Below are 24427 nucleotides of genomic sequence, written 5' to 3'. Positions count from 1 at the left end.
AAAAAAAAAAAAAAAACCTTTTCTTCTTATTTTCTGCCAGCACTCGGCTGAGTCCGGCACACCCTCCTTAGGTGCCATTTTTTGCTCCTGGTTGGCCTTAAGGAGTCGCAGCTCAGTGCCGGGGAATCGGCAGAGCCGTGCCCAAAGCTGTGGCTGCATTACGGCCGTGAAGCTGGGGAGGGCTGGAGAAGGGGCCCAAAATCCTCCTCTCCATCCCAGCTTCACGCTTTGAAAGAGCAGAAGGAGAGGGAAAGGGAAGGAGCTGGCTTTGCTGAGACAAAATAAATCACATCACGAGCCTGGGAAGTGGCCCCAGCGATGCCCAGGTGGTCGGGGACCTTCTGCTGTGTGCGGTGTCCCTCGGTGAGCACCGCTGAGCCTGGGCTTTGCCACTTAACAGCCCTGAATTTCAGACCAGCTCCACGGACATAGGTGCAAACAGCGGCTGAAGATGGAGACCGGCTCCCAGTGGGAATTCATTTCGGGATGAGCCACTTTGAAACTTTTGTCTTCCTGGAAACCTCGCCAAGAGCTCGCTGGGGACAACCAGGATGAAAACAGCCCGAGCAGAGCAAGCCCGTGCCCCCCTCACCGCCACAACTCTGCAGCCCTGGGCGTTTTGCAGCAGTGTTCGGCCCCTTTTGGGTCTCTGTGCGTGGTCCCAAAAGACGAGGCTCTGCGGACATCGCCGCTGGGTGCCAGAGCCAGATGGAAACACAACCAGAGCGTGGCTTTCGCCGTGGGTGCCTGCAAGTTTCCACACCACGCTGATGAAGCCCGTCCCGAAGAGCTGTGTGCTTCATCACTGCCCAGCTGAAGGCGGTTTTGCCTTGGGGCCATCCAGGGCTTTTGAGTTAGGGTCCCCTCTTTGCCTCCCCCAGACTCGGGGCTGGTTCCCACTGGGTGCTACCGGTGCCCGGGTGGGCTGACGGGCAGCCCCAGGTCTGCTCATTCACTTGCAGACCCCTTTATTTAAGCAGAGTGCTTGGCAGGAGTTTTGTTCCCGTGATAAACGGAGGAATTAAAGACATTTAGAGCTCCTAAAGACCTCCCTTCTAAATGAAAAACCTCCCTGCAAAATCCCTCGTGCCCTGCAAGCGTGGTGCTCGCCGTGTGTTATCACTGCTGGTTAATATTCATCCCTAGAGGCTCCGGAGCTTGCCTGGAGGCAAAGCATCCTTCGGCTGAATAGATAATAATCTGTTTTGTGCCAACCTGCAGCGGTATTCGGGTGCCAATTAGCAGCTCCCGCTTGGGCTGGGGAAGTACCGGGAGGAGGATTTGCTAAGCAAAGAACAAAAAAAAGGGGGAACCGCCACGGGGGGAAGCGACGGCGGAGCTGGAAAGGCTGCGTCCCTCTCCCGTAAGTGAATTAAGCCAGCGCTTGCCATGGGACTGTAATTTTATAATGTAAAGCAGCTAATGGCTGCTGCGAGCGCCGGCGTACTGGTCTCCACTGGAACTCAGCCTATTAAATATCAAAGGCCGCTGGAGGAGCTGGATGTGGATATGCCCTTGTTAACCAGGAGACATCATCTGGGGAAAGAGGGATGGAGCCCTCAGGCAAGAAAAAAAAAAAAAAAAAATCATGTTTGAAGTCCCCCAAGCTCACGGCTTTCAGCACAGTCTTGAGCACATTAAAATGGTTTCTTTTCCTGCTGGAGGAGAAAATGAGGCTAGAAGCAGAAACTGCTGGGGGGGAAAGACTGGCGGAGTTGTAAGGGGTGATATTCTTTGCCCTTCATTTGTCTCCCTGGATTTATTGTCTTTCTCGCGTTGCCCTCACTTAATTGTCTGTCCTGAAAGACCTTGGATAAATCTTCCCTTTGGGGACTGTTGCTCTTGCTTGGAGTCTGCTTTGTCGGGTGGATGTTTCATTTTCTTTTATTTATAAATACGTCTCCTTGCATGGTATTAAAGCATCAGGGTATCAAAGGCGCTCGGGGAGCACTCCCTTCTATATCCAGCTCCGTTCAGAAAATGCATTTAAAGCAGCATCTGCTCCAGGAAGGTGCCACGGGGACCAGGGTAGGTGTTGTGCCCAAACCACCTCGCTTTCACTTTTGTTTTGCGCTCCCAGAAGGGACAAGGTGTTGCCCAAATCCTGGGAAATCTGTGCCTGGAGTGATTTTATTTCCCCTCGGGGCCAAGCGCTGGGTTAGGTACCAGCCGTAATCCTGGCCACGTGCTCCAGGAGGATGCTTTTTTGGGGGGAAAACGGGGCTCTGGCTGCCCGACACAGGCAGGGACGCTTCCCACCGAGACAAGTGCAGCAGCACCACGGGGTCGGGCTGGGGGACGACTTCTCTGCAGAACAAGCATTGCCCCGGGGTGCTCTGGCTGCGACTGGGAGAGAAAATTAAATGCGGATGGGCTGCTCCCTGCCCCAAAGTCCCGCTGGCACGGGTCGGCCCAAGTCCATGCTATGAAATGAGACGAGGCGGCTGCACCAGGTGGAACAGCCTCGTGTGGAGCCCCAAAACAAACAGTTCTGTGCCCAAACCCACGGCAGGGAGCTGCTGGAGGCTGCAGTGGTGCAGATGCTGCTGCAACAGCCTGCGCCGCCGCTGGTTCCTCTCGCAGCCGTTGCCTGAGCGGCTGCCAGGTTGTAATCAAGCACAAAAGCGAAGCCAAGGGATGGGACAAGATGTGTGCAGTGGGGCTGCCTCTCGCCATCTGAGCGAGGGGCTGTGCCGGGGGGCCCTGGGGCTGCCTTCTGGGCTGTGCCGGGTTTGCTCCAGACGCAGCTCCCCAGCTGGCAGAAGCGTTTTGCTGCCAGCCCCACCGATGGCTCCGGAGCTGGAATTTGCTCCTCGCTCCGGCAGGGATCGTGCTGTGGGTTTTGAGGCTGTTTTCCTCCAAAAGCTGCTGTTTTCCCCCCCACCAGCACAGAGCCAATGCAGCGTTTACCATAAAGGAAAACGGACAGACAGAAAAAGTGGCATTTGGTGCCTTGAAGGGTTTGGCTGTGGTGCTCTGGGGAGGAGGAGGATGCGTCATAGCCCCCAAACCGCAGGGCTGAGCTCACGTAAAAGCCACCGACGGCTCCAAATTCTTTGCCACAGGCTCACCTTGGCCACGTCTGGGGGTCCTGGTGGGGCAGAGCCTGCAATAACCTCCGAGCAAAACCTTTCTCAGCCAGGTTTATTTTCCACCTTTCTATTACAGACCGAGGAACTCAACGCCCAGCCTCCCTCCCTGTTGCAGGAAGGCAGGTTCTCAGCACCAGTCAGGATTAGTTAAAATTAAAAAAAAAAAAAAAAAAAAAAAGAGATAAAATTCCTTCTGCAGCCCTCTGCAGCATGAAGATGCCTGCCGGTTTATGATCCCTGCTCACCAGCTCTCAGCTGGGTTCACTTAGCCCCGAGGAATGCCTTTGAAACGCGCCCGTATTTCATCCCCAACGTCACGGCGATGCACCTGGGATCTGAGCGGGACGAAGGGGATGCGTTGCCAAGAAGGGCTTTGCATTTCTTTGCCTTTTGTGCCACTTTCACCTGCACGCTCGTGGTCACCCCTTGTGACCACCCCAGTGTCCATCGCAGACCCTTTTGAACCACGGTCCCCAAGGATCTGTGTTGGAATAAAGCCCCCAGAGAGCTGGGGAGGTGGGTGGGAAGCAAGGGCACACCCCAGAGGACCCCATTGCAAGCCCTGGCCACCTCCCGAGGCTCTTGGCTACCTCTTTTTTCCATGATAACCCTCCAACTCACAGCAATGGGTCCCCTCATGCTCTGGGGGCGTTTTTCCCTTCATGCCACCTGGCTGGGGGCTGCTCTGTCCCCTCTGCAAGCCCCGAGGGCAGCCCAGGTTCCCAGCATCACGCTGGATCCATCCCTTTCCCAGCTCCCCAGCAGCTGGCAGCATTATCTCAGCCGGTGCCGGAGGTAATCACGATGTGTGGGGGTTGATTTATTCTCCTCCAAGCTCCTCTCCGGAGACTTAAAGGTCTCTGTGACTGTGCGAGGAGAAAAGTGGGAAGCAAAGCAGGGGGGGAATGAGCTCGCCTCGCCTCTGCCCGCTCCCCCAAGGCCCGCAGGAGCCGTTTCTCATCGCAGGACGATGGCACTCGCAGCTTTGCCCTGCTCCTGGCTCCCGGCTGGCGTCGGCCACAGGCGCCCGGTGGCTCCGCGACGTCCCCTCCGGCGTCACCCACCCTGGGGACAGCGCGTTGGCAGGGTTGGAGAGGGGACGCTGCGTCACAGGGCAGCTGCTGTCCCTACGGAGGGGTGAGGAGCCGGGCTGTCCGCCTGCGTCCCTTCTCCAGCCTCGCTGTACCCCCGGAGATGCACATTTGGGGAAAAAGCTGCCATTTGTTGCATTGCGCACGGCTTTGCTCCCGGCGTGCCAAGCCCCGGTGCGTTTCCCAGTGAAAAGGGAAAAGGCCAGGAACACGAAATCCCTGCACAAGAGCCAGCAGCCAGAGCCAGCCCCCACTGCTGCCAGGCTTTGCATCACACGATTTTGGGATTTGGGGGATACTGGGGGGATTTTTGCTGTGCCCCGTTTTTCTCCGCATCCCCAGGAGATCCCCAGCACTCGTGGTGGCTCCAGGGCACCCAGCACCCGATGGTGACAGCAGCTTGGTGACAGCAAGGTGGGCACCAGCCCCTTCCCACCCCATACCTGAGGCTGGCACCCACACCAGGAGCAGGGTGGTTTTGTCTTGGAACCAGCCTGGCTGGCTGCTGGGCGTAAAACTCTCTAAAGACAGAATTATTTGCAACAAAAGGTAAGGAGACAGATGAGTTTTCATCGTGCCAGCCTGCTTATGGTCCTCGCACACCCCAAAACCAGGCCAGGACGATGCTTTAGGGACACCGAAAGGGCTTGAGCTGCCCCTCGGCTTCCTTCCTTCAGTCCCCCTGCTCACCTGGATGCAGGGAGCTGCTGGATCAAGCAGCGGCTTCGCTGAAGTGATGGAGAGCAGCCGGCATTTCTGGACACGGAGGTCCCGGGGTGGTTTTCCAGGCTTAAAATCTTTTGGTTCCCTAAGGAAATGCTGCTGCTGTAAGCACGAGGTGGGCACAGACGCGTGCGCACCCCTGCGCCCTCCTGCAGGCGTTGGTGCTCAGTTTTTGTTCACATTTAGCCAAAAAAAAAAAAAAAAGAAAAAAAAAAAAAAAAAAGAAGAGAATCCAGCACTTTCATTCGTTATTGCAAAGTGGGGGAAAAAAAAAAAAAACAGCCAAGCACCCTGTGAGGCTGCAATAGGCGTGCAACCCAAATTAACCCATGTGGGAGACGTGTGTGTTAAATGACTCCATGGCAGAAGGGGTTTCAATTAGTGATCGCTCTTTATTACACACCAGAGAACCCAACGACAGGCGACAGCAAGGCTCAAATTACCTTTTTTTTTTTTTTTTTTTTTTTTCCTATATAATCCTCAATCTCTATGTACACCGTGAGCGAATTCCCTGCTCCAGGGAGCTGACCGCAGCCTTTGAAAAGATCTGAATGGTCTTAAAAAAATAAAACTTCCATTAAAAATACAGTTGTGGATGGTTTTATTAACCACGTCGGAGGAAGTATTTTGCAAGTAAAAATAAAAAATAATAAAAAAAAATGAGACCACCTTTAGAAATATAAACTTTCTTTCAAAAAAATAAAATGTGCTTTAAAAATAAAGGCAAATACCTCTTTGCGCAGTGGAGGCTCAGGCTTCCAGCCTTGATTTCTGATTGTTTTTTTTTTTATAAAAAGGGCTTTTGATATCTTTAAAAAATAGATATTGAAAGGTAACATTGCCGAGGAGCTGCCCCATCACCTCCTCCGTGCTCCCCTGCACGGGATGCTTATGGGGTGAGGCGGTGCTACCCCACGGGGAGAGGGGCTGGTGCCAAGAAAGTGCGAGTTTGCTCTGAAAAAAAGTGCTAATTTGGGGGTTTCTGACTCCAGCCCCGGTGTCCCCAAGACCAGCTCTAGGAGAAGCAGCCGGCCCGGCTTTGTGATCACTGCGATGCTCCCCAAGAGGCTCAGCTGCGGACTTACCTGGGGTAATTTGTTCAGTCTGGGCTGTTCGGCACAGCAGCTGCAAGGCAGCAAAATGCGGAGGATTTCGGCTTCAATTTTGGGTGACCCTACCAAGCGGGGTGCACGGGGTGAAGGATTTGGGGGCTACGGATCACGGATCCCAGGCCAGGAGCTCCCGGCTGGGCGCTGGCACCTGGGAAGGTTGAGTTTTTGAATTCACGAGCTTTTTTCTTGCTTTTCCCCTTTTGGTTTCGGGGCAGGAAACCAAAAGGAAGCTGAAAACCTTAAATGGGTGGCTGAGGATGTTTAGAAGGGAGCCAAGCAGCTCTTTTTGGGGCACGTTGCTCTGCTTCGGGACAGTGCTGGTGCGCACGGCTGAGCTCCCCTGCAGCTCTGTCCTGGGGTACAAAGGTGCTCCCAGTGCTGAGACTGGGGAAAAACCCAGCCAAAATTCACTGTTGGCTTCAACCATGGCCTGTTTTATGCCATGTGGCACGAGTTCAGCTGGGACCCGTGGGGAGAAAGGGGGGGACGTGGCTGGGACGGAGCTGGGAAGGGGATGGATGCAGCCAGAGGGGCTGCAGCGTGTCCCCGGGGTGCTCGAGGGGACAGGGGGGCAGCGAGGGGCTGTGGTGGCTGCCCCAGGATCAATTTGGGGTGGCAGCCCCAGCTTGGGGACACGCTGACACGTCCCAGGGCTGGAGAAGCAGCGGGACCCCCCCCCACAGCCCACCCCAGGGGGGACACCGATGGGATGGAGGGGCAGCACCCACCGCGCCAGGCTCTGGAGAGGTTTTGGGGAGCTTTTCAACCCCAGTGAGGGGGGGTGAACGGCCCCTGCCACGATGGTTTCTCCCCACGTCCTCAAACCCCCCCTCCCACCCTCTGTGCCAGGGGCTGGCACTGCTGGACCCCAGCTCTGGGCAGTTTGAGACACAGAAATGTTTATTTTTCCAAGTTTTTTGTTTCTGTTTTGTTTTGTTTTTTTTTTTACAAAATCTCCTCCCTGTGCCTGCTGATGGAGCCTGGCCACCCCCTGAGCTCAGCACCCCATCCATCCCCAAAGCCCCCCGCGCTGTGACACCACCAGCGTGAGCGGGGACCCGATAAGGACGAGATAAGAAGGAGAATTCAGATGGAGACATCATTTTTGGGGGGTGGGGGACGACCCCACCTCTGTCACCCCAAAATAAGCTGGAAGGGGACAGGCACTGGGGCTTGAGGCATCCCCGGGGAGCTGAGCACCAAGCAGCGGGTGACCAGGACTCGATCTCAGATGGAGGAGCCCAGGGGGGCGCAGGGGGAGCTGGGGGTGCAGCCACGGCGAGGGTGGGCACCGGGTGCCCCCCCCCCAAACCAAAGGGGTGGCTGGAAGACAGCCGGGGTCTGCAGTGCCACAGGGCAGCGGGGTGCTGGAAAGGGCTCAAGGCACCTTGGTAACGTCCCCACGGCGAGGTGTTTGTTCCCGAAATTCCCATGGAAAGAAGAGGAGGTCAGGTTCACATTAGCACATCTCCTATGTATATAGTGCAAATCAGAGCCCCAGCACCAGAGGGGTCGCGCTCTGGTTAGTGGTTAGGATGTCCCCCGGGGTGCGACCCTGGGCGCTGCAGCCCCTCCAGCCCTTGCTCTGCCCCGGGCACGAGGCGAGTTGGAGGAGGCCAGGAATCCTTTCAGAGAAGGCACGGGGAGCCTGTCCCTCTCGAGCAAGACACGGGGCTGCTTCTCCAGGGGCTGGCTGGCTGGAAGGAGCTCTGGATACAGTCCCGACGGCGGCTCCAACAACCACAGCATGACCACAGCATCCATCCCAACACCCACCCCCTGCCCCAAAGGCGAGGAAGAGCCCAAAAGAGCAGGGGTGGAGGCCTCTTGTGTCCCCAGGAGGGGTTTCAGGTCCTGAAGGTTGGGGACTGATTGCAGGCACGGTCTCGGTGTGCGAGGCGGCGCCGTGCAGAGGGAGGTTGTGGTTTTCCACCCGTCCCCAGCGGGAGGACGGCTCCCGGGGGGCTGTGTGGGAGCATCCTTTCTGGGAGCCCTGCAGAGGCGGCAGCCAAAGGTCCGGGCCGGTTCAGGACCGTGGCTCGGGGAGTGAGAATGACGTGGCAAACGGGAAGCCAGGAGCGAAGAGCGAGCGCTGGGCTCAGGAAGAGTCCAGCCACGTCCTGGAAGCAGGGGAGCAGAGAACATCACCGCTCATCACTGGTTCATGGGCTCCTCTTCCTCCATCGGCTCGTCCTGGGGCCTGAAACGGAGAAATTTGGCACGTGAGATGAGGAGGAGACCTGCTCTTCCCCTCCGCAGCACAACCCCTGTGAAGGCCAAGGCTCAGAGCCCGGTGGCACACGAGGGGCACCCGCACGTCCCAGGACCGACAAAGAGCATCACCCATCACCTCTTCTCCACCATCACGGCCACCGAGAGGGAGGCCAAGGCTGTGACGGTCTCCACCTCTTCTGCCTCGTGGTGCTGCGCCTCCAGGAAGGAGCAGCCCAGCTTGGAGGCAAAACGCTGCACGGCCACCCAGTATTTACCTGCGGGAGAAGGAAACGTCAGGGAAGGGGCTGGCACGGGGGTCTCCGGGCTTCCCTTGTGAGTGGGGCATCACCCTCCTGGGGGTAAGAGGATGGAGGGCTCCCCCCCAGGGTCCTGAATGCAGCGTCCCCCGGGAGGAAAAGCTGACATTTGGGCCATCCCTGCTCACTCATCCTCGCTCCGGACACTCACTTTGGACCTGGATCACCGCCTCCAAGGAGCGCACGGCGTTGGCGTTGGGTTTCTGCCTCATGCTCTCTTCTGGGAGAGGGTCCAGCTGCCAAGGGATGAGATGAGGGGGTCAGGGGGAAGGAGCAGTACCCAGGGCTTGGTTTGGGGCCGCGCAGCCACAACCTGCACCAAGCTTTGCCTTGTAGGGCTCCCACCCTGCTCCCGTGGCTCCGGGTGCACCCATGGGGTCCTGACCACAGGATGGGAGCGCAATCAGCCCCCGTCCAGCCCCCCAGCTCTCACCTCGTTGCCCAGCAAGGCTGACACGCAGGCCTCGGACGCATCGCAGATGGCCGTGAGGTCGTGGCCACCCTCCAGAGCGAGGACGATGGCTCCCCCTGCCAGGCTCATCAGCTGCTTCGTCATGTAGCCAAAGCCTGCGGAGGAAGCCCAAAAGGGGCGGCCGTCAGCCCCCTGTGCCCAAAATACCGGGATCGTGGCCCTCCCTTGCTGTGCCCCTACAACCCAGGGCTCATCCCCTGCTCCTTGGAGAGCTGCCAGCCCCAAAACCCAGGGGAAAGAGGCTGCTCAGAGCCCCCCGAGCTGCTTCCACCTCCTTACATTTAGCAGAGACTTTGTAGCCGCCCAGGGGTGGCGGGTGGCCGTCGGCCGCGTCGAAGCCGGCCGACACCAGCACCACGTCGGGGGAGAATTCATGTGCAATCGGCATCACCACCGTCCTGTCGGGTTGAAAAATAAAAACAAACAAACAAAAAAAAGCAAATAACATTAGAAGTTAAGCGTTGGTTCAGCCCAAAGCCAAGGGAAAGGCAGAGGACCACGAGGAGCAGTACCTGAAAGCTGCCAGATACTCAGGGTCACCCATGGGGGGGTCGAGCCCTCCAGTCCAGGCTACGTTGACGTTAAATCCCTCACCGGGGCCAGCACCAACCTGGGAGAGAGCAAAGATGATGGTGAGGGGCAAGATGTGCCCTGCAAGGTGCTGGGGGAATGCCCTGGCCAGGCTCCACCACCTCCCAGCCCCAAGCGAGGGACGGGCAGCCCCACACTTCACCAAACCCCATGCCCCACGAGACCCCAGCCCTGCAAGAAGCCCTAAATCAAGCGGCTGCCCCCCCACACAGAGCTGCACGGCCCCCGGGTGCTTCTCACCTCGTCGGCGGCCCCGCTGCCGGGGAAGAAGTTCCCATCATCGTGACGGTGCAAGGAGATGTAGAGAACGTCGGGGTCCCTGTAGAAGACCTGCTGGGTCCCATTGCCATGGTGAACATCCTGGGGGGAGAAAGGAGTTGGGGGAGTGCTCTTAAATAGCCTCAAGGGTGGCCCGGGAGCTGAATGGAGCTAAAAGCACGTGGATCCCTGCTCCCTGCCCCCAGATCTGGTCCTGGGGAGGGGTTTGCAGCCACATTCCCGCAGCCAGACCCCAAGGAGGAGGTTTCTCTGCTCCCAGCTCCAGCTCCGAAGCAGAGCTGGGATGCTCTGGTGAGGAACTGGGACGTGCTGGGAGCGACTCACCCAGTCCACGATGAGGATCTTGCTGAGTTTCCCTTTCTGCTGCAGCTGCCTGGCGGCGATGGCCACAGAGTTGAAGAAGCAGAATCCCCTGCAAAAAGGGAGCTGGTCAACACCCGGGGCACCCCGAGCACCCCAAGCACCCTTCCCTCCCAGCACCAACGGGTGGGCTGCCCCCTCCCCTCTCCCTGGACACAGCAGGGTCCCGGGGCAATGAATCTGAAGCAATCAGGGATTTCCCACCACGGCTGTCCAAGCTCTAAAGGGACTGGGATTTTGGGGCCGCCCAAACCCCCCCGTGCCTCGGGAAGGGACCCTCACATGGCAGTGGATGGATCCGCGTGATGTCCGGGCGGCCTCACCACAGCGAAACCGTTCTGGGGACGAAACAAACACAAGGAGATCAGCACCACTGCCCCCAGCACCTCACCGTGGGGCCACACGGTCCTCCAACAGGGGCACGAGGGGGCTTGGCGAGCCCCCCAAAGCCCTCTAGGTGAGGCCACCTACCTTCAGCTCCCTGGTGGCCACCTTGAAGGCCAGCTCGGTGACGCTGCCCGCGGCCCAGCGGGCGGCGTTGGAGGAGTGCAGCTCGTTCCAGATGGTATCGCTGTCCACCTGCAAGAAAGGTGACACTCAGACAGGGACAGGGACAGGGATAGGGGCACTCACAGATGATGCCTCGGTTGGGGAACCCACGCTCTCTGCCAGCCACCCTGCTCGGGGCAGGGGATGAAGTCCCGGGCATCGTGGAGCCAAGGGCACCTCGCGTGCCATGGGACAAGTTGCCCAGCTCCACGGTGGCTCCCCGGTGCCACCGGCCGGGGGTGGCAGCTCCTCTGCAGACCCCAGCCCCACATCCAAGCTCCACACAGAGCATCTCACACCCCTGCACTCGGGGGGCTGGAAGGAGTGACTGAGAAAACGCTGGTTACCTTCTTTATCTTATTTTATTGTTTAACCCAACATCTTGGTTTGATCAGGATCACGTCAAGGGCCGAGCCAGAGCCGGAAAACTTGAGTCTCTTCTGATCAACTCCATGTGTGCGACTCAAGGGCTCCCCTCTGCCCGCAGAGGGGGCAGCTCCAGCCCCCCCCCGCCTTCAGGCAGGACAGGAGGAGAGCAGGGGGGGAGGCAGAGCAGGGAAAGTGGATGCAAACGGGGCTGAGAAGAGCTGGTGCCCAGCAGCGGGGGCAAGGGGAGGAGAAGAACCAGAAGAGGCAGCAGGAAGGCATGGAGTGAGACCCTTCCTGAAAGAGAGAGAGAAAGACAGAGAGAAAGAGGAGGACAGAGACAGGGGAGAGGAAGAAAGAAGACTGCAGTGAATGGAGAGAAACCAGGGCAGCAAGCTGTGAGAGGAGAGGCCACAGAAGTGTCTGGAGAGAAGGGGCAAGCTGCTGCCATCCCCACGCCACTGCTCGCACCCCGGGTGGAAGCCACGGCTTGCTCCCTCCTAACGCCCCCGGCTCTTAAACAAGGCCACGAGGGGCTTTTGGGGGCTGGGTGCCCTGGAGGAAGGGGCTTCAAAAGGCCTGGTTCAAGGGTGGGATACCCAAAACCATCCCGAGGACAAGGGGGAGCCCTGCGACAGCGTCTTGCTCCCACGCAAGGGAAGCTGGTGACACAAGGAGAGGACACTTTGCTGTGCCCACAGCTCAACATTTGGGCTGCTGCTGCCTGGGCTGAGCTCCATCTCCCTGCAGGGAGGCTCTGGACAGACACAGCCTCAACCCTTGGGCATCTCCATGCTCTGAGCTCCCTCAGACACCCCACGGACACGCAGGGATGGGGACCGAGCACAGCCCAACAGCTCTGGGAGCTCCTTCCCCACTCCAGCCCACGAGAGGCCCTTGGTGGGGACAGAATAAACGTCCCCCATCCAAAAGAAAGCCCCGAACAGGGAACAAGGACTTACCCCCACCCCTCCGCAGGGCAGCATGACGAACATCCTCTGCGACAGGATCCCTGCAGGGAGGGGACAGTGAGGACATCACAGCCACAAAGCTGGGGAGGGGACTGGCCTGGGCCAGGGGCGCACGGCACAGGGGGGGCACCGCCGGCTGCGGATGGGGGGCTCACCTGCCAGCTTCCCATTGTCCAGTTTCAGGCGGTTGAGGGGATTGGTGCCGTAGAGGAAGACGTGGCGCTCGGTGTGGACGCACTGCAGCTCCTCCAGGGTGGCCTTGCGTCCCCGCAGACACTGCAGGACACGGGCTGTGACCGAGGTGCCCCGGGACAGGACACCCGGGATCCCCCACCCACGTGTACCAACCCCACGGGTGGCCAGGAGAGGATGGGGTAGGGAATGGCAGCGCTATTTTCCTACAGTTCTAACAGGCTGGAGCTGACACTGATGCCCCACCAAGCTGGCAAAGCCCCTCAGCCCCATTTCAGCAGGGATTACACCCGTTTTCCAACGCAGCAAGCTGCCGTCTGCCCCGGGGACGGTCAGACCAAATCGCTCCAGTTTGGCACAGCCAGCACCAACCGAGTCCAAGCCCCCTCCCAAAAGCTTTGCTGCCTGGCTGGAGGTGGAAAACAGGCTGGGAAGCTCTGGGAATAACAGGGATGGAGGTGGGAGCAGGGAGCAGGGCATCCTACCACACCGTTAGCTCATGCCAATGTCCTCCCCCCGCCGCTCACCTCGCACTGGCTGCGCAGCCCCCGCTCCTGCAGCCGGGACCAGATGCTCTGAATCCTGCCCGCGTGCTCCGGGTGGTTGCTGTTGTCTCCGCAGGAGCACTGGTGCTTGAGCATCACCGAGTCGTAAACCAGCCCTGCAATAACGCCCACGGAGAGCTGCTGGCCTGAGACCGGACCGGGCAGCCGAGCTTTGATGCTGCCAACCCAAATTCTGCTCCTTTTCGGGCGCTGGGGCTGATTGTTGGGACCCCAAAGACCCGTTAAGGGTTGTTTAGTTTGACTGTAACACATTCCTTGAACCATGGGAGCCTCTGCCATGAAATGTTTGAACCCATCCTGCCTTGGATGCTTAGGAGAGCTGAGCTGAGCCCTCATAACAGACCAGGATGGCAAGTCCTGCTTGGAAAAGGTACCTTAGATAAGGAGAAGGGACGGCTTGCTCTGCTCTTTCTGCAGCCAGCCGGGGTGCTCCCAGGAATTTCGGGGTCCGGGAATGATTGGGATGGACACACGGGTTCCCCAGAGCATCCCCAAATCCTGTCCCCAGCCCCTGCTGCTGCTCCAGCTGGTTCATCCTGCGCCCCCGTGCCCTACCTGTCGTGAAGTGAGGCTTGGTCGGCTGCTCCTGCACGGGCAGGGAGAGCGTCTTGGAGGCCGTGTCCTGGGCAGGGAGGGAGATGGTGGCGGTGGCAGGAGATGACTGAGCCCTGGAGAGGGGCCTGTGCCCCGCGAGGACGGTCGGGACCATGGGGGGGTCGGCCAGAGGCTGCCGCTTGAGGAGCTGGTGCTGCATGCGCTGGTAGGGGTCCCAGAGATACGCCTGATGGAGAGAGGTGACAGTGAGCACGGCAGCACACGGGGCAAGGACGCTCTCCCAGGAATGAGCCTCGGTCTCTGGAGGGTCTGGATGCGACAGCCCCCTCCGCACTGGGGGGCTCGGAGCTGCTTTGTAGGAGCTGGGATGTGTAAAGCAGCGTCTGCTGCTCTCTGCTGGCTCAGCCCCGCAGTGCTGGGCAGCCCTGCTGCAGGGTGCAGCACTTTGCAGATGGTGCCCAGCAGTTTGGGGACGACGCCCAGCGATTTGGGGACGATGCCCAAGCCCTGCTTGCACCAGGGGTGGCCTCAGCTCACGGCCTGTGCTAGCAAACTGCCCCTGGATCATGGGAGGGAGAGATGCGGTGCCTGCGTCCCTACCCACACAGCGTGGCTTGCAGCACCAGCAGCAATCTTACAGCAAACCGTAAATCTGGCCTGGAAAAAGGCAGCGTAGCAGGCAGAGGGGCTGCAGGACCACACAGGCACAGCCCCACAGTGACCTGAGACTGCTGCGTGTCGGACACGGGGAAAGTGAAACATTTGGAGGCAAAAAATCCACACGGTGAGGGCCAGGGAAGCTCCGGGTCTTGGAAAAGTGCAGTGAGAGCTACGAAAAATAACCAAACAACTGCAAAACCAACGCCTGCACCCCCATCCCTGCCAGCCCTCGCCTACCTGCTGGAGGACGAGCTCCTCCTGAGGCTGCAGCAGCTTCTGCGTCCTCTCGGGCTCCTTCCCGCTGCTCCCCGGCCTCGCAGGCTCCACGCGTGCCCTCGCCTGGTCGCCGCCCTCAGCCCCCGTCTCCGTCCCTTCTGCTTCCATGTCCTCCGAGGAGGGGATCTGCCGCAGCCGGGGCTTCTCGCTGGTTTTGGCCATGCGCTGCAGCCCGGGGGAAGGGGCACAAGTCAGCAAGGAACAGGCTGGGGAGGTCAAGGCACCCCCGGGTAGGAGCACGATGAATTTGGGAGCCCACGAAGCTGAGCAGACACCCTCAGCTCCTGAACCTGGGCAGCGCAATCCTCGCTGCAATCCTGCACCCTGCTGCCCAGCACCTCCTGCACGCCCCCAGGCCTTACCTTGCCCAGATGTGTCTGCTGCTTGAGCCTCTCCAGGAACTGGGTGTGATGCTGCTGGTACACCAGTTGCTGCTGGATGGCCTTGGGGTTCTGGGGCAGGGGCTCCGAGCGGGTCCTGCCCAGAGGCTTGTGGTGGCCCGGGAGCGACAGGCGCTCTGCGGAGATGAGCGAGGGGGCGAAGGAGAAGGGGACCGTTCCCAGCCCTGGCACTGCAGGGAGAGGAGGGAGAGGTTAGGGGCGGCTTTGCCCTCTTAATATTAACACTTTCTACCTCCTCAGCTCCGGCTCATGGAGGAATAACGGGAAACCAACAATTTGTACCCTGAGCAAGGCTCTGCACCATGCTGCCAGCCCCAAAACTTGAGACTTACCAGCCACAAGCGGAGCGTGGGTGACCGAGGGCTCGAGGATGATGACGGGCTGCAGCCGAGGGGACAAGGGGCTCCCGGCCTCGTGCTGCTCCAAGCCAGCTGGTATGAACATGGGCGAGTGCGTGCCTGCGAGGACGGGCCCGTTCAGCACGGGTACCCGGTGGGCCAGGCCGGAGAGGGGGCGGCGATCCGCGTCTCCCTGCGGGGAGGAGGAATCCCAGAATCACAGAATTGTCTAGGTTGGAAGAGACCTCAAGATCATCGAGTCCAACCTCTGACCTAACACTGCAACCCACCGGGACACGGCGCATCCTCCCCGTGCCCACGGGCAGCCTCTGCAAATCCTCAGAGCCAGCGTACGGCTGGCACTCGCCCAGGAACCCCGTACCCCAAAAAAAAAGGGCTTCCCCTGCCCTGCGGGGACCCTCTACCCAAGGCTTTGGGGCTTCCTACAAACTGGCTACCTACCCTGGCGCTAGTGGTGGCCGGCAATCCCAGCGTGATGGCAGGAAGGGAGGCTGCGCCCTGCAAGGCAAACTGGGCCAGGGAGCTCTCCTGCAGCATCAGGCGCTGGGCCAGGGGCGCCTGCACCAAACACAATCCGTCAGTGTCCTGCAAGGGCAGGGCTCACAGCACGGGGCAGCAGAAAGGGGGTGGCCAAGTGCCAGATACTGGGGGAAAACCCAGGGCCGGGGGCACCGGGGGGCAGCGCATGCACTAGGAGAGCACCGGTGCACGGCGCAGAGGGGGGCAGCGTGTCACTGGGTCAGGGAGGGGGTCCCACTGTGCTGGGGCAGCCGTGGTGCAGGATTTGGAGTGCCTGGGGGGTTTGCTAGCTGATCCTGAGCCTAGGAGGGCGGTGGGAGAGCAGGGAGGTGAAGGCTGGGCTCGGGAAGCTGAGGAGCTCACCTCGTGGGCCATGCCGGAGGCGGCGGGGAGGGCTCCGTGCTCGGCGGGGAGGCTGTCGTTGGGAGAGCTGCAGCCGGACACGGGGGTGCTGCTGCTGCTCGGGGAGGAATCTGTGCCGGGAAGAAAAATCAGGGAAAATGGGCACCTGCACACAGCCCCAGCCCCATAAAGCTCGCCCTCCCTCCAACAACTCCCCAGCGCCCTCCTGGAGCCAAAACTCTTGGTGCACAGGAGGGCACCGCTAACGTGCTGAGCCCCTGCGATGTGAAATTCCCCCTCTGAAACCCAAAGCAGGCATCGTACAGGATCCCAGGCAGCTCCAGCCCAACCCCAACCTCCCCAAACAGCCGAGTTATCCCCACCCAGCCAAAATCCTCACCGATCGCCTCGGGCGGCCTCCTCTTCAGCGAGGGGGGCGCGCTCTCCTTGCGGGTCAGGGGGTTCTTGCGGCGGTCCAGGCACTTCCTGGGCTTGCAACGCACCTTCAGGTTGGGCTCGGACGCTGCCGAGGACAAGGGGGTGAGTCCCAGCCCCACCACGGGTGGGAAAAAGCTGGAACAGCTTGGTGGGGCCAGGCCACCCCACTTCTTGGCTCCTGCAGTCCCCTGCAAGCGGGCTCAGTGGCATCAGAGCAGGGGGGGATGGTGCTGGCCCCCAGCCTCACCTGTTTTCCGCAGTGGAAAATGCTCCGGGGGGTCAAGAGAAGTGCTAGGGACCGGGGGCAGGAAGGTGCTGAGTACAGGAGGGGAAGGGCCCTCGGCATCCAGAGGCTCCAAAGACCTGCAGGGAGAAGGAACCTTGTTAGAGGACTTTCCCTCCTCTCAGCAATGGTTAGCAATGCCTTGACTTATCCAAACCCACCACCAGAAATGTTTTGAGGGTCCTGAGCAGCTGTCCTGCTCCGGGTGGGTCAAACAGCACAGCGAGGACGCCCTTCTTTTACCTGTATGGCATCGCAGAAGGGTTGGGGTTGCTGGTCCTTTCCAAAGCTGCTGCCTGCTGCTTCTTCAGGATGACCTCCGCCAGTTTCTGCTTCACCACCGTGCTGGCCACAGCACCTGCAGAGAGGGGGACAGTGAGCACCGTGGGCTGAGAGTCATCACAGAGCATCCCACAGGACCCTCAGAGCACGGCCCTGGGGCTCCCCACGGCTGCACGAGCCAAGAGAAGGTGGCTGGAGAGCCCCCTGCAAGCACACAGACATGGAGAAAGCCCTGCAGATGTGCTTGGCACAGGTCTCAGATCAAGGTGGGCGCAGGGAGAGGCAGAGAAGGACAACCAGAGTCCTCCCAGGTGGTGAATTTGAAGCTGCTGAAGCTGCTAACTGCACTGAGCGCCAGCAGCTGAGAGGCAGAGCATCAGCAGGGGCGAGCCTCAGCTCAGGATCTGCAGCCAAGCCAGAGCAGGTAGGAGCTGACACCCACGGCATGAGGAAGGCACAGCACAGCTTGTACAGCAGCGACAAGCCTCCCACGGGTGCACGGGATCCCTCTGAAGCCTCTCCAGAGCACCGTGCCCTGGGGCTCTCCGAGCCCGTCACACGGCGATGATTTCCAGCTGATAGCGCACAGCTCTGCCCATCCCGCACCCCCGCTCCCTGCTCTTACCTCCAAGACAGGAGAGAAGGAGAGACAGCAAGAAAAAGAAAGCGCAGACAGCTCAGGGAAGGCTTCGAGGCTCCTGAACCTCTGACAGAGCTGCGCTCTTCCAGAAGAGCACCCAACAGGAGACTCACCACGGCTTGCTGGCACTGCAGCAGCGCCCCACGTCCTGCACGTGGCTCCGTGGCGGTGGTGGAGCACCCCCAGGGAGAGCTCTGACTGCTGCAGGGAGCTGCCCCCAGCTGCCAGGAGCTTCCCGTGGTTTTCTTGCCTCAACCCAGGGCCCATTCCCCTGTCTGACCCACGCCAGGACACATCCTTGGTCGTTTGCTCCAGCAAGCGCGCTGGGTGGCTGCGCGAGGGATGCTCCACGCCTCCGTGGTGCTGCTCAGCACCTCCAAGCACATCTTGCTCAATAATTTCTACAATTAACTCCCAGCTTGCACAAGGAAGCCCTGTGTAGGCAGCGCTGCTCAGCTGCCACATCTGCAGGAGCTGCATTTGCTCGGGCACGGCCCCAAAAGGGCAGGCACTGAGTCTGCAGCACCACAAAAAGCCCCGCCAAGCCCTGGGGAAGAGCAGCCCACGTCCTGCAGACACAAACAGGAGCTCAGGGATGAGAAGGGGAAGGCATCAGCACCCTGAGAGAGCTCGGGTTCAAGGCAGCAGGCTCACAGACACCGGGAACGGCTGCACCTGAGTGTGAAGAGGGATGTGAAGAAGGGCTCTGCACCTCCAAAAGCTCAGCGAGCAGCAGCAGGCACTAGATGGCGCAGGGAGATCGCAGCAGGACGAGGGGTTTGCTTTCCTGCGTGGTGCAAACCTTCCTGCCCGGCACCCCAAAACCTCTCCCCATCGCCACCCTGCTCCAGCCTGGAGCTTGCCAGCTCCAGAGCCAAATTCCTGCCCTGCCCAGGACACCCAGTGACAGGACGAGGGGCAGCGGGTGCAAGCTGGGCCTCATTTCTGCTCAAAAAGCTCCTTTCTGCTTAAAAACGAGATGGGACTTGTGCACGGGGAGGGGGGCAGAGCACGGAACAGGCTGCCCAGAGGGGCTGGGGGGGCTCCTTCTCTGGAGTCACCCAAATCCTGTCTGAACGTGCTCCTGTGTGACCTGATTGAGGTGTTTCTGCTCTGGCAGGGGGACTGGGCTGGGTGATCTTTTCGGGTCCCTTCCAGTCCCTGCCATTTGGAGACCCTGCTACAAAACGCCCCGACCTCGCTCCCCGTGATCCCCCTGGATTTGGGGACACGGCTCCTCGGGCAGAGACACAGCCCCTGGTGCCACAGGCCAGAAAACACCCAGGCTCTTACTTCGTTTGCTCTTGTCCTTATTGAGGATCTGCCGCAGCTCCTGCTCCTGCTGCCCGGGCTCTGCCTCGCGGTGCGGGGACTCCATGGTCACCTGGGGGGGAGAAGAGGGCACCGTCAGCACCACAGGACCCCGACCTCACCCCATACAGCACCCTAGGCACGATGCCAGATCTCTGAAATCATCCGTTAGGTCATTTTTGGAAACCTGGTGCTGACAAGAACGTGTTAAAAGTTGTTTCATCACAGCGAACCGCACACATCTTGGTCTCCAGGGGCGTTCTCCCCAGGGACACTGCAAAACTCGGACCAGTTTGTTTCAGCTTGCTGCCTGTTTTGACATATCTGTAGCTGGGGCGTGTTGTAATAGAGCTAAAAAAAAAATCACAGTTGACTAACAAGGGGGAAAAAAATAGAAAAAAATACACACTAAGCTTAGAAGTTTGTGTTTTCTGCAGCTTATCACACCTCACATGGATGAAAGCATCACATCTGCACTAAAGCCTCTAAGCACCTGGCAGCATCACCACCTCCAGCCTCCCTCGTGTGGACCAAGCTGATGCTCAGAGTCCCCCCGAAAGCCCCAGGGAATCCCCCAGAGCTCCCAGCCAGGGTTAGTGGGACCGGCACTCGGGGGCAGACGCTTCCACCTCTTGGACGTGGCAGGATGTAGGAGGGAGCCCCGGTGATCCTGGGGCTGACAGCAAGGGGGTTTTACAGCTGCTGCAGGATTCAGCAGAGTCTGGAGCACGCAGGGTGCAAGAGGAGGGGATTAGAGATGGAGCCGGGTTCTGCAGAGCCCAGAAAAAGGACAGGCAGCAACGGGACAAATGTGCAATGATGGAAATCCCAGATGGATTCGAGGAGCCACAAGGACAGGGCTCGATCTCCACGCTAGGAGATGGTCACAGCTTGCCTGGCCGTGGCCCCAAAAACCTGCTCTGCCCCTGAAGGTGAAAAAATCAGGCTCCAGAGGAAGCACCCAGCCTAAACCTTATTACCAAAACCTTGTGACAACGCAGAGCCTGCCAGGGAGGGGTGCTATTCTGGGTGACACGAGAGGATTTCGGGGAAGGCTTCCCAGAAAAGCCAATTAGCTGGCGGAGTGAGTAAGCCGTGCCTTCAGGGCAGAGAGGCAGCGGTGGCCAAGCCGAGTGGCAGCTCACAGACACCAGGCATCCTGTCCAGCCGTGCTGGCTCCTCTCTCGGCACACACGGCGTGTGGCTGCAAACACTTCCCCGCTCCACGCGTCCCGGGAGGCCCCAGCCTCCTGCTGCCCTTGGCAGGGCTGAAATTTGGACGGGAACACACAAACTCCCCCCCCAAACCTGCCTCCCTAAGCGGCCTCCTTGCATCAGCGCGGCCTCCGGGATGGCTGAGGAGCACTGCAGGCTCTCTAGATCATGGGAAGGGAAGAATTGACCTGGGAAGATTATTTTGGTGTTGGGATTTCCAGCCTTTTACTAGCTGGTGGTTGTGTCAGAGACGGGAGTCCAGGCAAAGCCAGCCTGGAGGCAGGGCACTGCCGGCACCACCCCAAGCTACCCGTTTTGGGGGAAAACAAGGGGATTTTTGGAAGCACCCGTTCCGCCCGTACCCTCACGTGCTGGTGGGCGAGCTGCTCCACTTGCTGCTGGTGCAGGCTGGCGAGGAAAAGCTGGTGCTGCAGCTGCTGCGTGTGCTTCAGGGCCAGCAGGGCGGTGTCGGAGCCGGGCTTGACGACGCGCTGCCCGATGCGCAGGTCCATGGGGGCGGCCTGGGGCACCCGCGGGGAGGTGCACGGGTTCACAGCAGCTGTGGAGACACAAAGCGGGGTGAGAATCAGCACGGAGAGGGGTCCCTCGTGCCTCGTACCCCTGGAAAAAGCGACGGCAGCGTCGGGATGGGGTGAGGATACCCCGGCGCGCAGGAGGGCGCCGTGAGGAATGCGCCCTGCTGCCGAGGAGGGCTTGCCACATCCCATCTGCTGCCTGCGAAAGCCTCCTCCGTCATCCAGGCAGAAATCCTGGGAGTTAGCCGCGCTTGGAGAGCCTCCAAGGTGCTGCAGGCACCTCTCCCCGACACCACGGCTTCCCAAAGCGGAGGCGCTCCCATCCTGCCGGGGCGCGCGGCTTCCCCCGTCCTCACGGGACCACCTGGAGCAGCCTCGACTACAGGGATCGAGGCATCCAACGCCCATACAGAGGCACAGGGCATCCAAAACCCCTCACAGAGGGAGATTTTCACCCAAAGCCTCGCTGAGCTCACCCCACAGGTCAGCGCAGAGCAGCGCTGGCTGCCTCCGGCACAGCACCGCTGCAACCCCGCGAAGAAATAGGGGCAACCTGCACCCCCGTGGGAAGGGCAGGCAATGCCCCCCACCCTGCCACAAGGATGCTGCCCCTCCTCCTGCATCTCCGCAGCCCAATTTAGCCCAGCGAAGCCACCCGTGGGGAGCTATGGGGTGGTGGTGGCAAGGGGACATCGCTCGCCCCCAGCACGGGCTGCAGGGGGATGCTCCAAAAAGCACAGCAGAATGGGGACGAGCGAGCACAACGGTAACTCAAGGACACACAGACAGCCCCGAGGGGCTTGTGGCATCCCAAAAACACAGCCAAGGCAGCTGCTGCAGCTTCGCCACGAGCTCTGCACGCAGGGAGGGGAAAAGAAGCTGGGAAGGGGCGGGTGGGCAGGAAATCCAGCAAAGGGGACGCTCTCGCAGGGCCGAAGCTGCTGCGGCTTGAGAAGCGATTGTTTTCCACAAGTAGTGAAGCAGCTCAAGTTAAAAAAAAAAAAAAATAAAAAAATAAAAAAATAAAAATGCAAATGTTATTTTTATAGGCAGAGCACCACGCCCTGCGCTGTGCAAACCTCAGCTCCGACGACATCGGGGAGCTTGTGCTGATGCTTGCGATATTGCAGGAGAAATCTCGGCAGGCTCCAGCCCCGTAACACAGCAACCGAACGGGGGGGAACCTGGCAAAGCCCCAGCACGGCACAGGACAGGTCCCAAACGCCGGCTCCCATCCGTGCAGATGATGAAATGCATGGCCCTAAAAAAGTGGGACCAGCTCTGGATGTCCTGCACAGCCCAGGCAGGGAAAGCTGCCCCAAATCCATGGATAACCATGGATAAATGTTGCTCCCCACCAGCTAAATCCCTCGGGACACAGCCCCGATGCTCCCAGGGAAGCCCCATCCCAGGACTGCCCCCACTCTCTCCATCTCATTGATCCCTGCCTGGGATTTCATTTGTCTCCGGCTAATTAGCTCTAATTGCTGCACCCTGGTGTGCCACCAGGCTGAGGCCCAGAACAGCTGAAAGCCCCTGAGGTTCAGCTGCGATGCCCCGAGATGGGCAGGATGAGACCTCGGGCAGTGCACAAGCAGCTAAACGTGGTTCAGACGCATTTTTATGACCCAACCCGAGCCCAAGGAGCGTTTCCCTAAGCAAGGAGACCTTTCCTCTGCTCTCAGCCCTTTGCTTCTCCCTTCCACACCTGCAAGCAGCCGTGCACGGGTCCAGAAAACGCCGCCAGGCTTCACGGTGCTGCCAGCTCATCCCCGCGGTGCCCGGCGCTGCTCCAGAAACCTCCCAGCTCCAGCCAGGGCCCCGGATCCTTGCTAAACGTCGGTGATTTTGAGGGGTGGAAGCGAAAAGACGCCGGGCTGCCACCTCCCGGCTTCCCAGCTCGCCTGGTCCCCATGCCACAGCGAGGAGGAGGATGCGAGGAAGGAGGAAGGCTGGAGCTCAGCGCTCCCCAGGGGTGCTGGGCTGTGACGAGCAAACTTTGGGGTAGGAAATGGGGATTTCTGGTGGTACCCAGCCCATCAAATCCCCAATATCGGATGCTCTCTAGCTGCAGGAACCTGCCGAGGCTCGGCCATCCCTGCGTCCCCTCCAGCCAAGCTGTCCTGCTGCGGGACAGGAGCTGAGACCACGAGTGCCAGGCTCGGCTTTGAGACGTGGAAAAACGCTGCTGAAGCATCGTTTGGAAAGGAAAAGTGGGCTGTGAGGGGGACGGCACCAATCCTCCGTGCCCCAGCCTCCATCCTCACAGCCTCCCCTCCGCTTGTGGTGCTCAAAGCACCCGGAGGGAGCTCCCGGAGCGGCCCCAGGCTGAGCTCAGCAGGAGCAGCCCTGTTCTCACCTCTCTTTCCAGCCATCCGCTGCCCTTCCAGCACCAACCTGGGGCAGAAAAGGGGGTGAGGAGGGCTGAGGGACAAGCCCGGGGGAAGGACGAGTGGAGGGGGGCGTCGAGGGGAGGCGAGGATGGAAGGCGCTGGCCGGGTGGCTGGGAATCTCTCTGCCTCATTTGTTTCAGACTTTTTAAAAACAAACTCCGAAGCAGCAGCAGCAGCGGAAGGGAAGAAGTGGGAGGGAAGGCGTGCGCCGGGGGGGAGAGGGAGGCCGGGCAGGCCAGCGGCCAGAAAAACAACTCCTCATCGTGCTCCCGGAGCCAGGAAAAAGGCTGTCGAGCGTTCCCCGCGGACCCAAAGGCAGCGGCCGCGCGGAGAGCCGCCCCGCGGGGAGGCTGCGGCCAAACGGGGCCGGTGGGGAGAGGGGAGGACGAGGGTAGGGATGAGGAAAGGCTCAGTAGGAGGGCACCCAGACCCCTGCGGAAAAAAAAAAAAATCGGGGTTTCAGCTTCTTTGCTGGGTGAAAGGCGCGAAGCTCGGGGTGATTTTGCAGAGCTGGAAAGGCGGCGCTCGGCGGAGCGAATTCCAGCGCAGAGCCGCTTGCGGGCAGCACCCTGGGGGTGCCCACCCTGTCCCTCCTGCAGCTCCGAGCCCCCCGCACGAAGCCCTTCCTGCCCTGGGAGCTGTTTGTTTCAGCCGTGACCTCCTTCGGCAGCTTGAATTCATTTGGGGTTCGCTGCCGGGCCCTCAGCCAGGAGTTACAGTAAACAACTCCCCTCCGCCGCAGCCTCCGATGCGACGCTCGCGCATGATTCAGGGGGCAGGCGGCCAGGCGAGCGGCTCCTCCTCTTCCCCTCGCCCCAGGAAAGGGCCCCGCAGCCAAAACCCGGCACCTCGAGGGCTCCCGGGGGGGCTGCCCCCTTCCCCGAGGGCACCCACGTCCTGCTGGGGACCCTCGGAGGCCACCAGCGCCGCACGGGGACCCTCAAAACGCCGCCGAGGGGCTGCCTCCTGCTCCCGAGCTGTGCGCGCAGGGCGAAGCGAGCATCCTCCTCCTCCTCCTGGGGAAAAAGAGGCGGTTTTTGGGACAGGCTCCTCTCCCGCCTGCCAACATTTTTATTTTTTTTATTTTATTTTTATTTTTTTTGAGGCTTATTTTTAGTCCGCGAGAACGTTCGCATGGGAAGGCCGGCGCTGGTGGCCAGCCCGGCTCCACAGGCACCACGGCGGCACCAAGGAGGGGGGCAGAGCTCAAAGCTCGACCCCACCACGGGAAGGCGCGGGCTCCTGGCGAGGACACGACGCTTCCCCCCAGCTCCTTCCTCCTTCTGCTAAATAAATCACAAACGGCAAAGCCGAGCTGCTCA

The 24427-nt window shown here is 60.1% G+C and overlaps 1 protein-coding gene across 9 annotated transcripts in view; it reads right to left on the bottom strand.

Annotated features, from left to right (window-relative positions):
* Positions 1–6954: 6954 nt before the first annotated feature.
* The window catches only part of HDAC7 (histone deacetylase 7), a 71557-nt gene continuing 54084 nt past the window's right edge, over positions 6955–24427 (bottom strand). For 8 of the 9 annotated variants that reach the window (XM_084303575.1, XM_084303574.1, XM_084303578.1 and 5 more), the window contains 24 exons: positions 20539–20735; positions 18944–19034; positions 16972–17086; positions 16693–16808; positions 16408–16530; positions 16029–16138; positions 15588–15704; positions 15120–15318; positions 14749–14957; positions 14348–14551; positions 13451–13676; positions 12857–12990; positions 12293–12413; positions 12129–12178; positions 10723–10830; positions 10534–10589; positions 10216–10303; positions 9853–9972; positions 9534–9631; positions 9301–9419; positions 8983–9116; positions 8701–8785; positions 8369–8507; positions 6955–8218 (listed from right to left, as the gene is read on the bottom strand). In XM_084303575.1, coding sequence (XP_084159701.1) covers positions 8173–8218; positions 8369–8507; positions 8701–8785; positions 8983–9116; positions 9301–9419; positions 9534–9631; positions 9853–9972; positions 10216–10303; positions 10534–10589; positions 10723–10830; positions 12129–12178; positions 12293–12413; positions 12857–12990; positions 13451–13676; positions 14348–14551; positions 14749–14957; positions 15120–15318; positions 15588–15704; positions 16029–16138; positions 16408–16530; positions 16693–16808; positions 16972–17086; positions 18944–19034; positions 20539–20735 — 3005 coding nt within the window. In that variant the 3' untranslated portion in view covers positions 6955–8172. The remainder of the gene's footprint in view (positions 8219–8368; positions 8508–8700; positions 8786–8982; positions 9117–9300; positions 9420–9533; positions 9632–9852; positions 9973–10215; positions 10304–10533; positions 10590–10722; positions 10831–12128; positions 12179–12292; positions 12414–12856; positions 12991–13450; positions 13677–14347; positions 14552–14748; positions 14958–15119; positions 15319–15587; positions 15705–16028; positions 16139–16407; positions 16531–16692; positions 16809–16971; positions 17087–18943; positions 19035–20538; positions 20736–24427) is intronic. The other variant, XM_084303576.1, reaches the window with a different exon arrangement.

Source organism: Netta rufina (genome assembly GCF_964035555.1).
Source record: "Netta rufina genome assembly, chromosome: 30".
Lineage (NCBI taxonomy): Eukaryota > Metazoa > Chordata > Aves > Anseriformes > Anatidae > Netta > Netta rufina.
The sequence above is the reverse complement of the archived record's forward strand: the minus strand, read 5'-3'. Positions and strand labels throughout refer to the sequence as shown.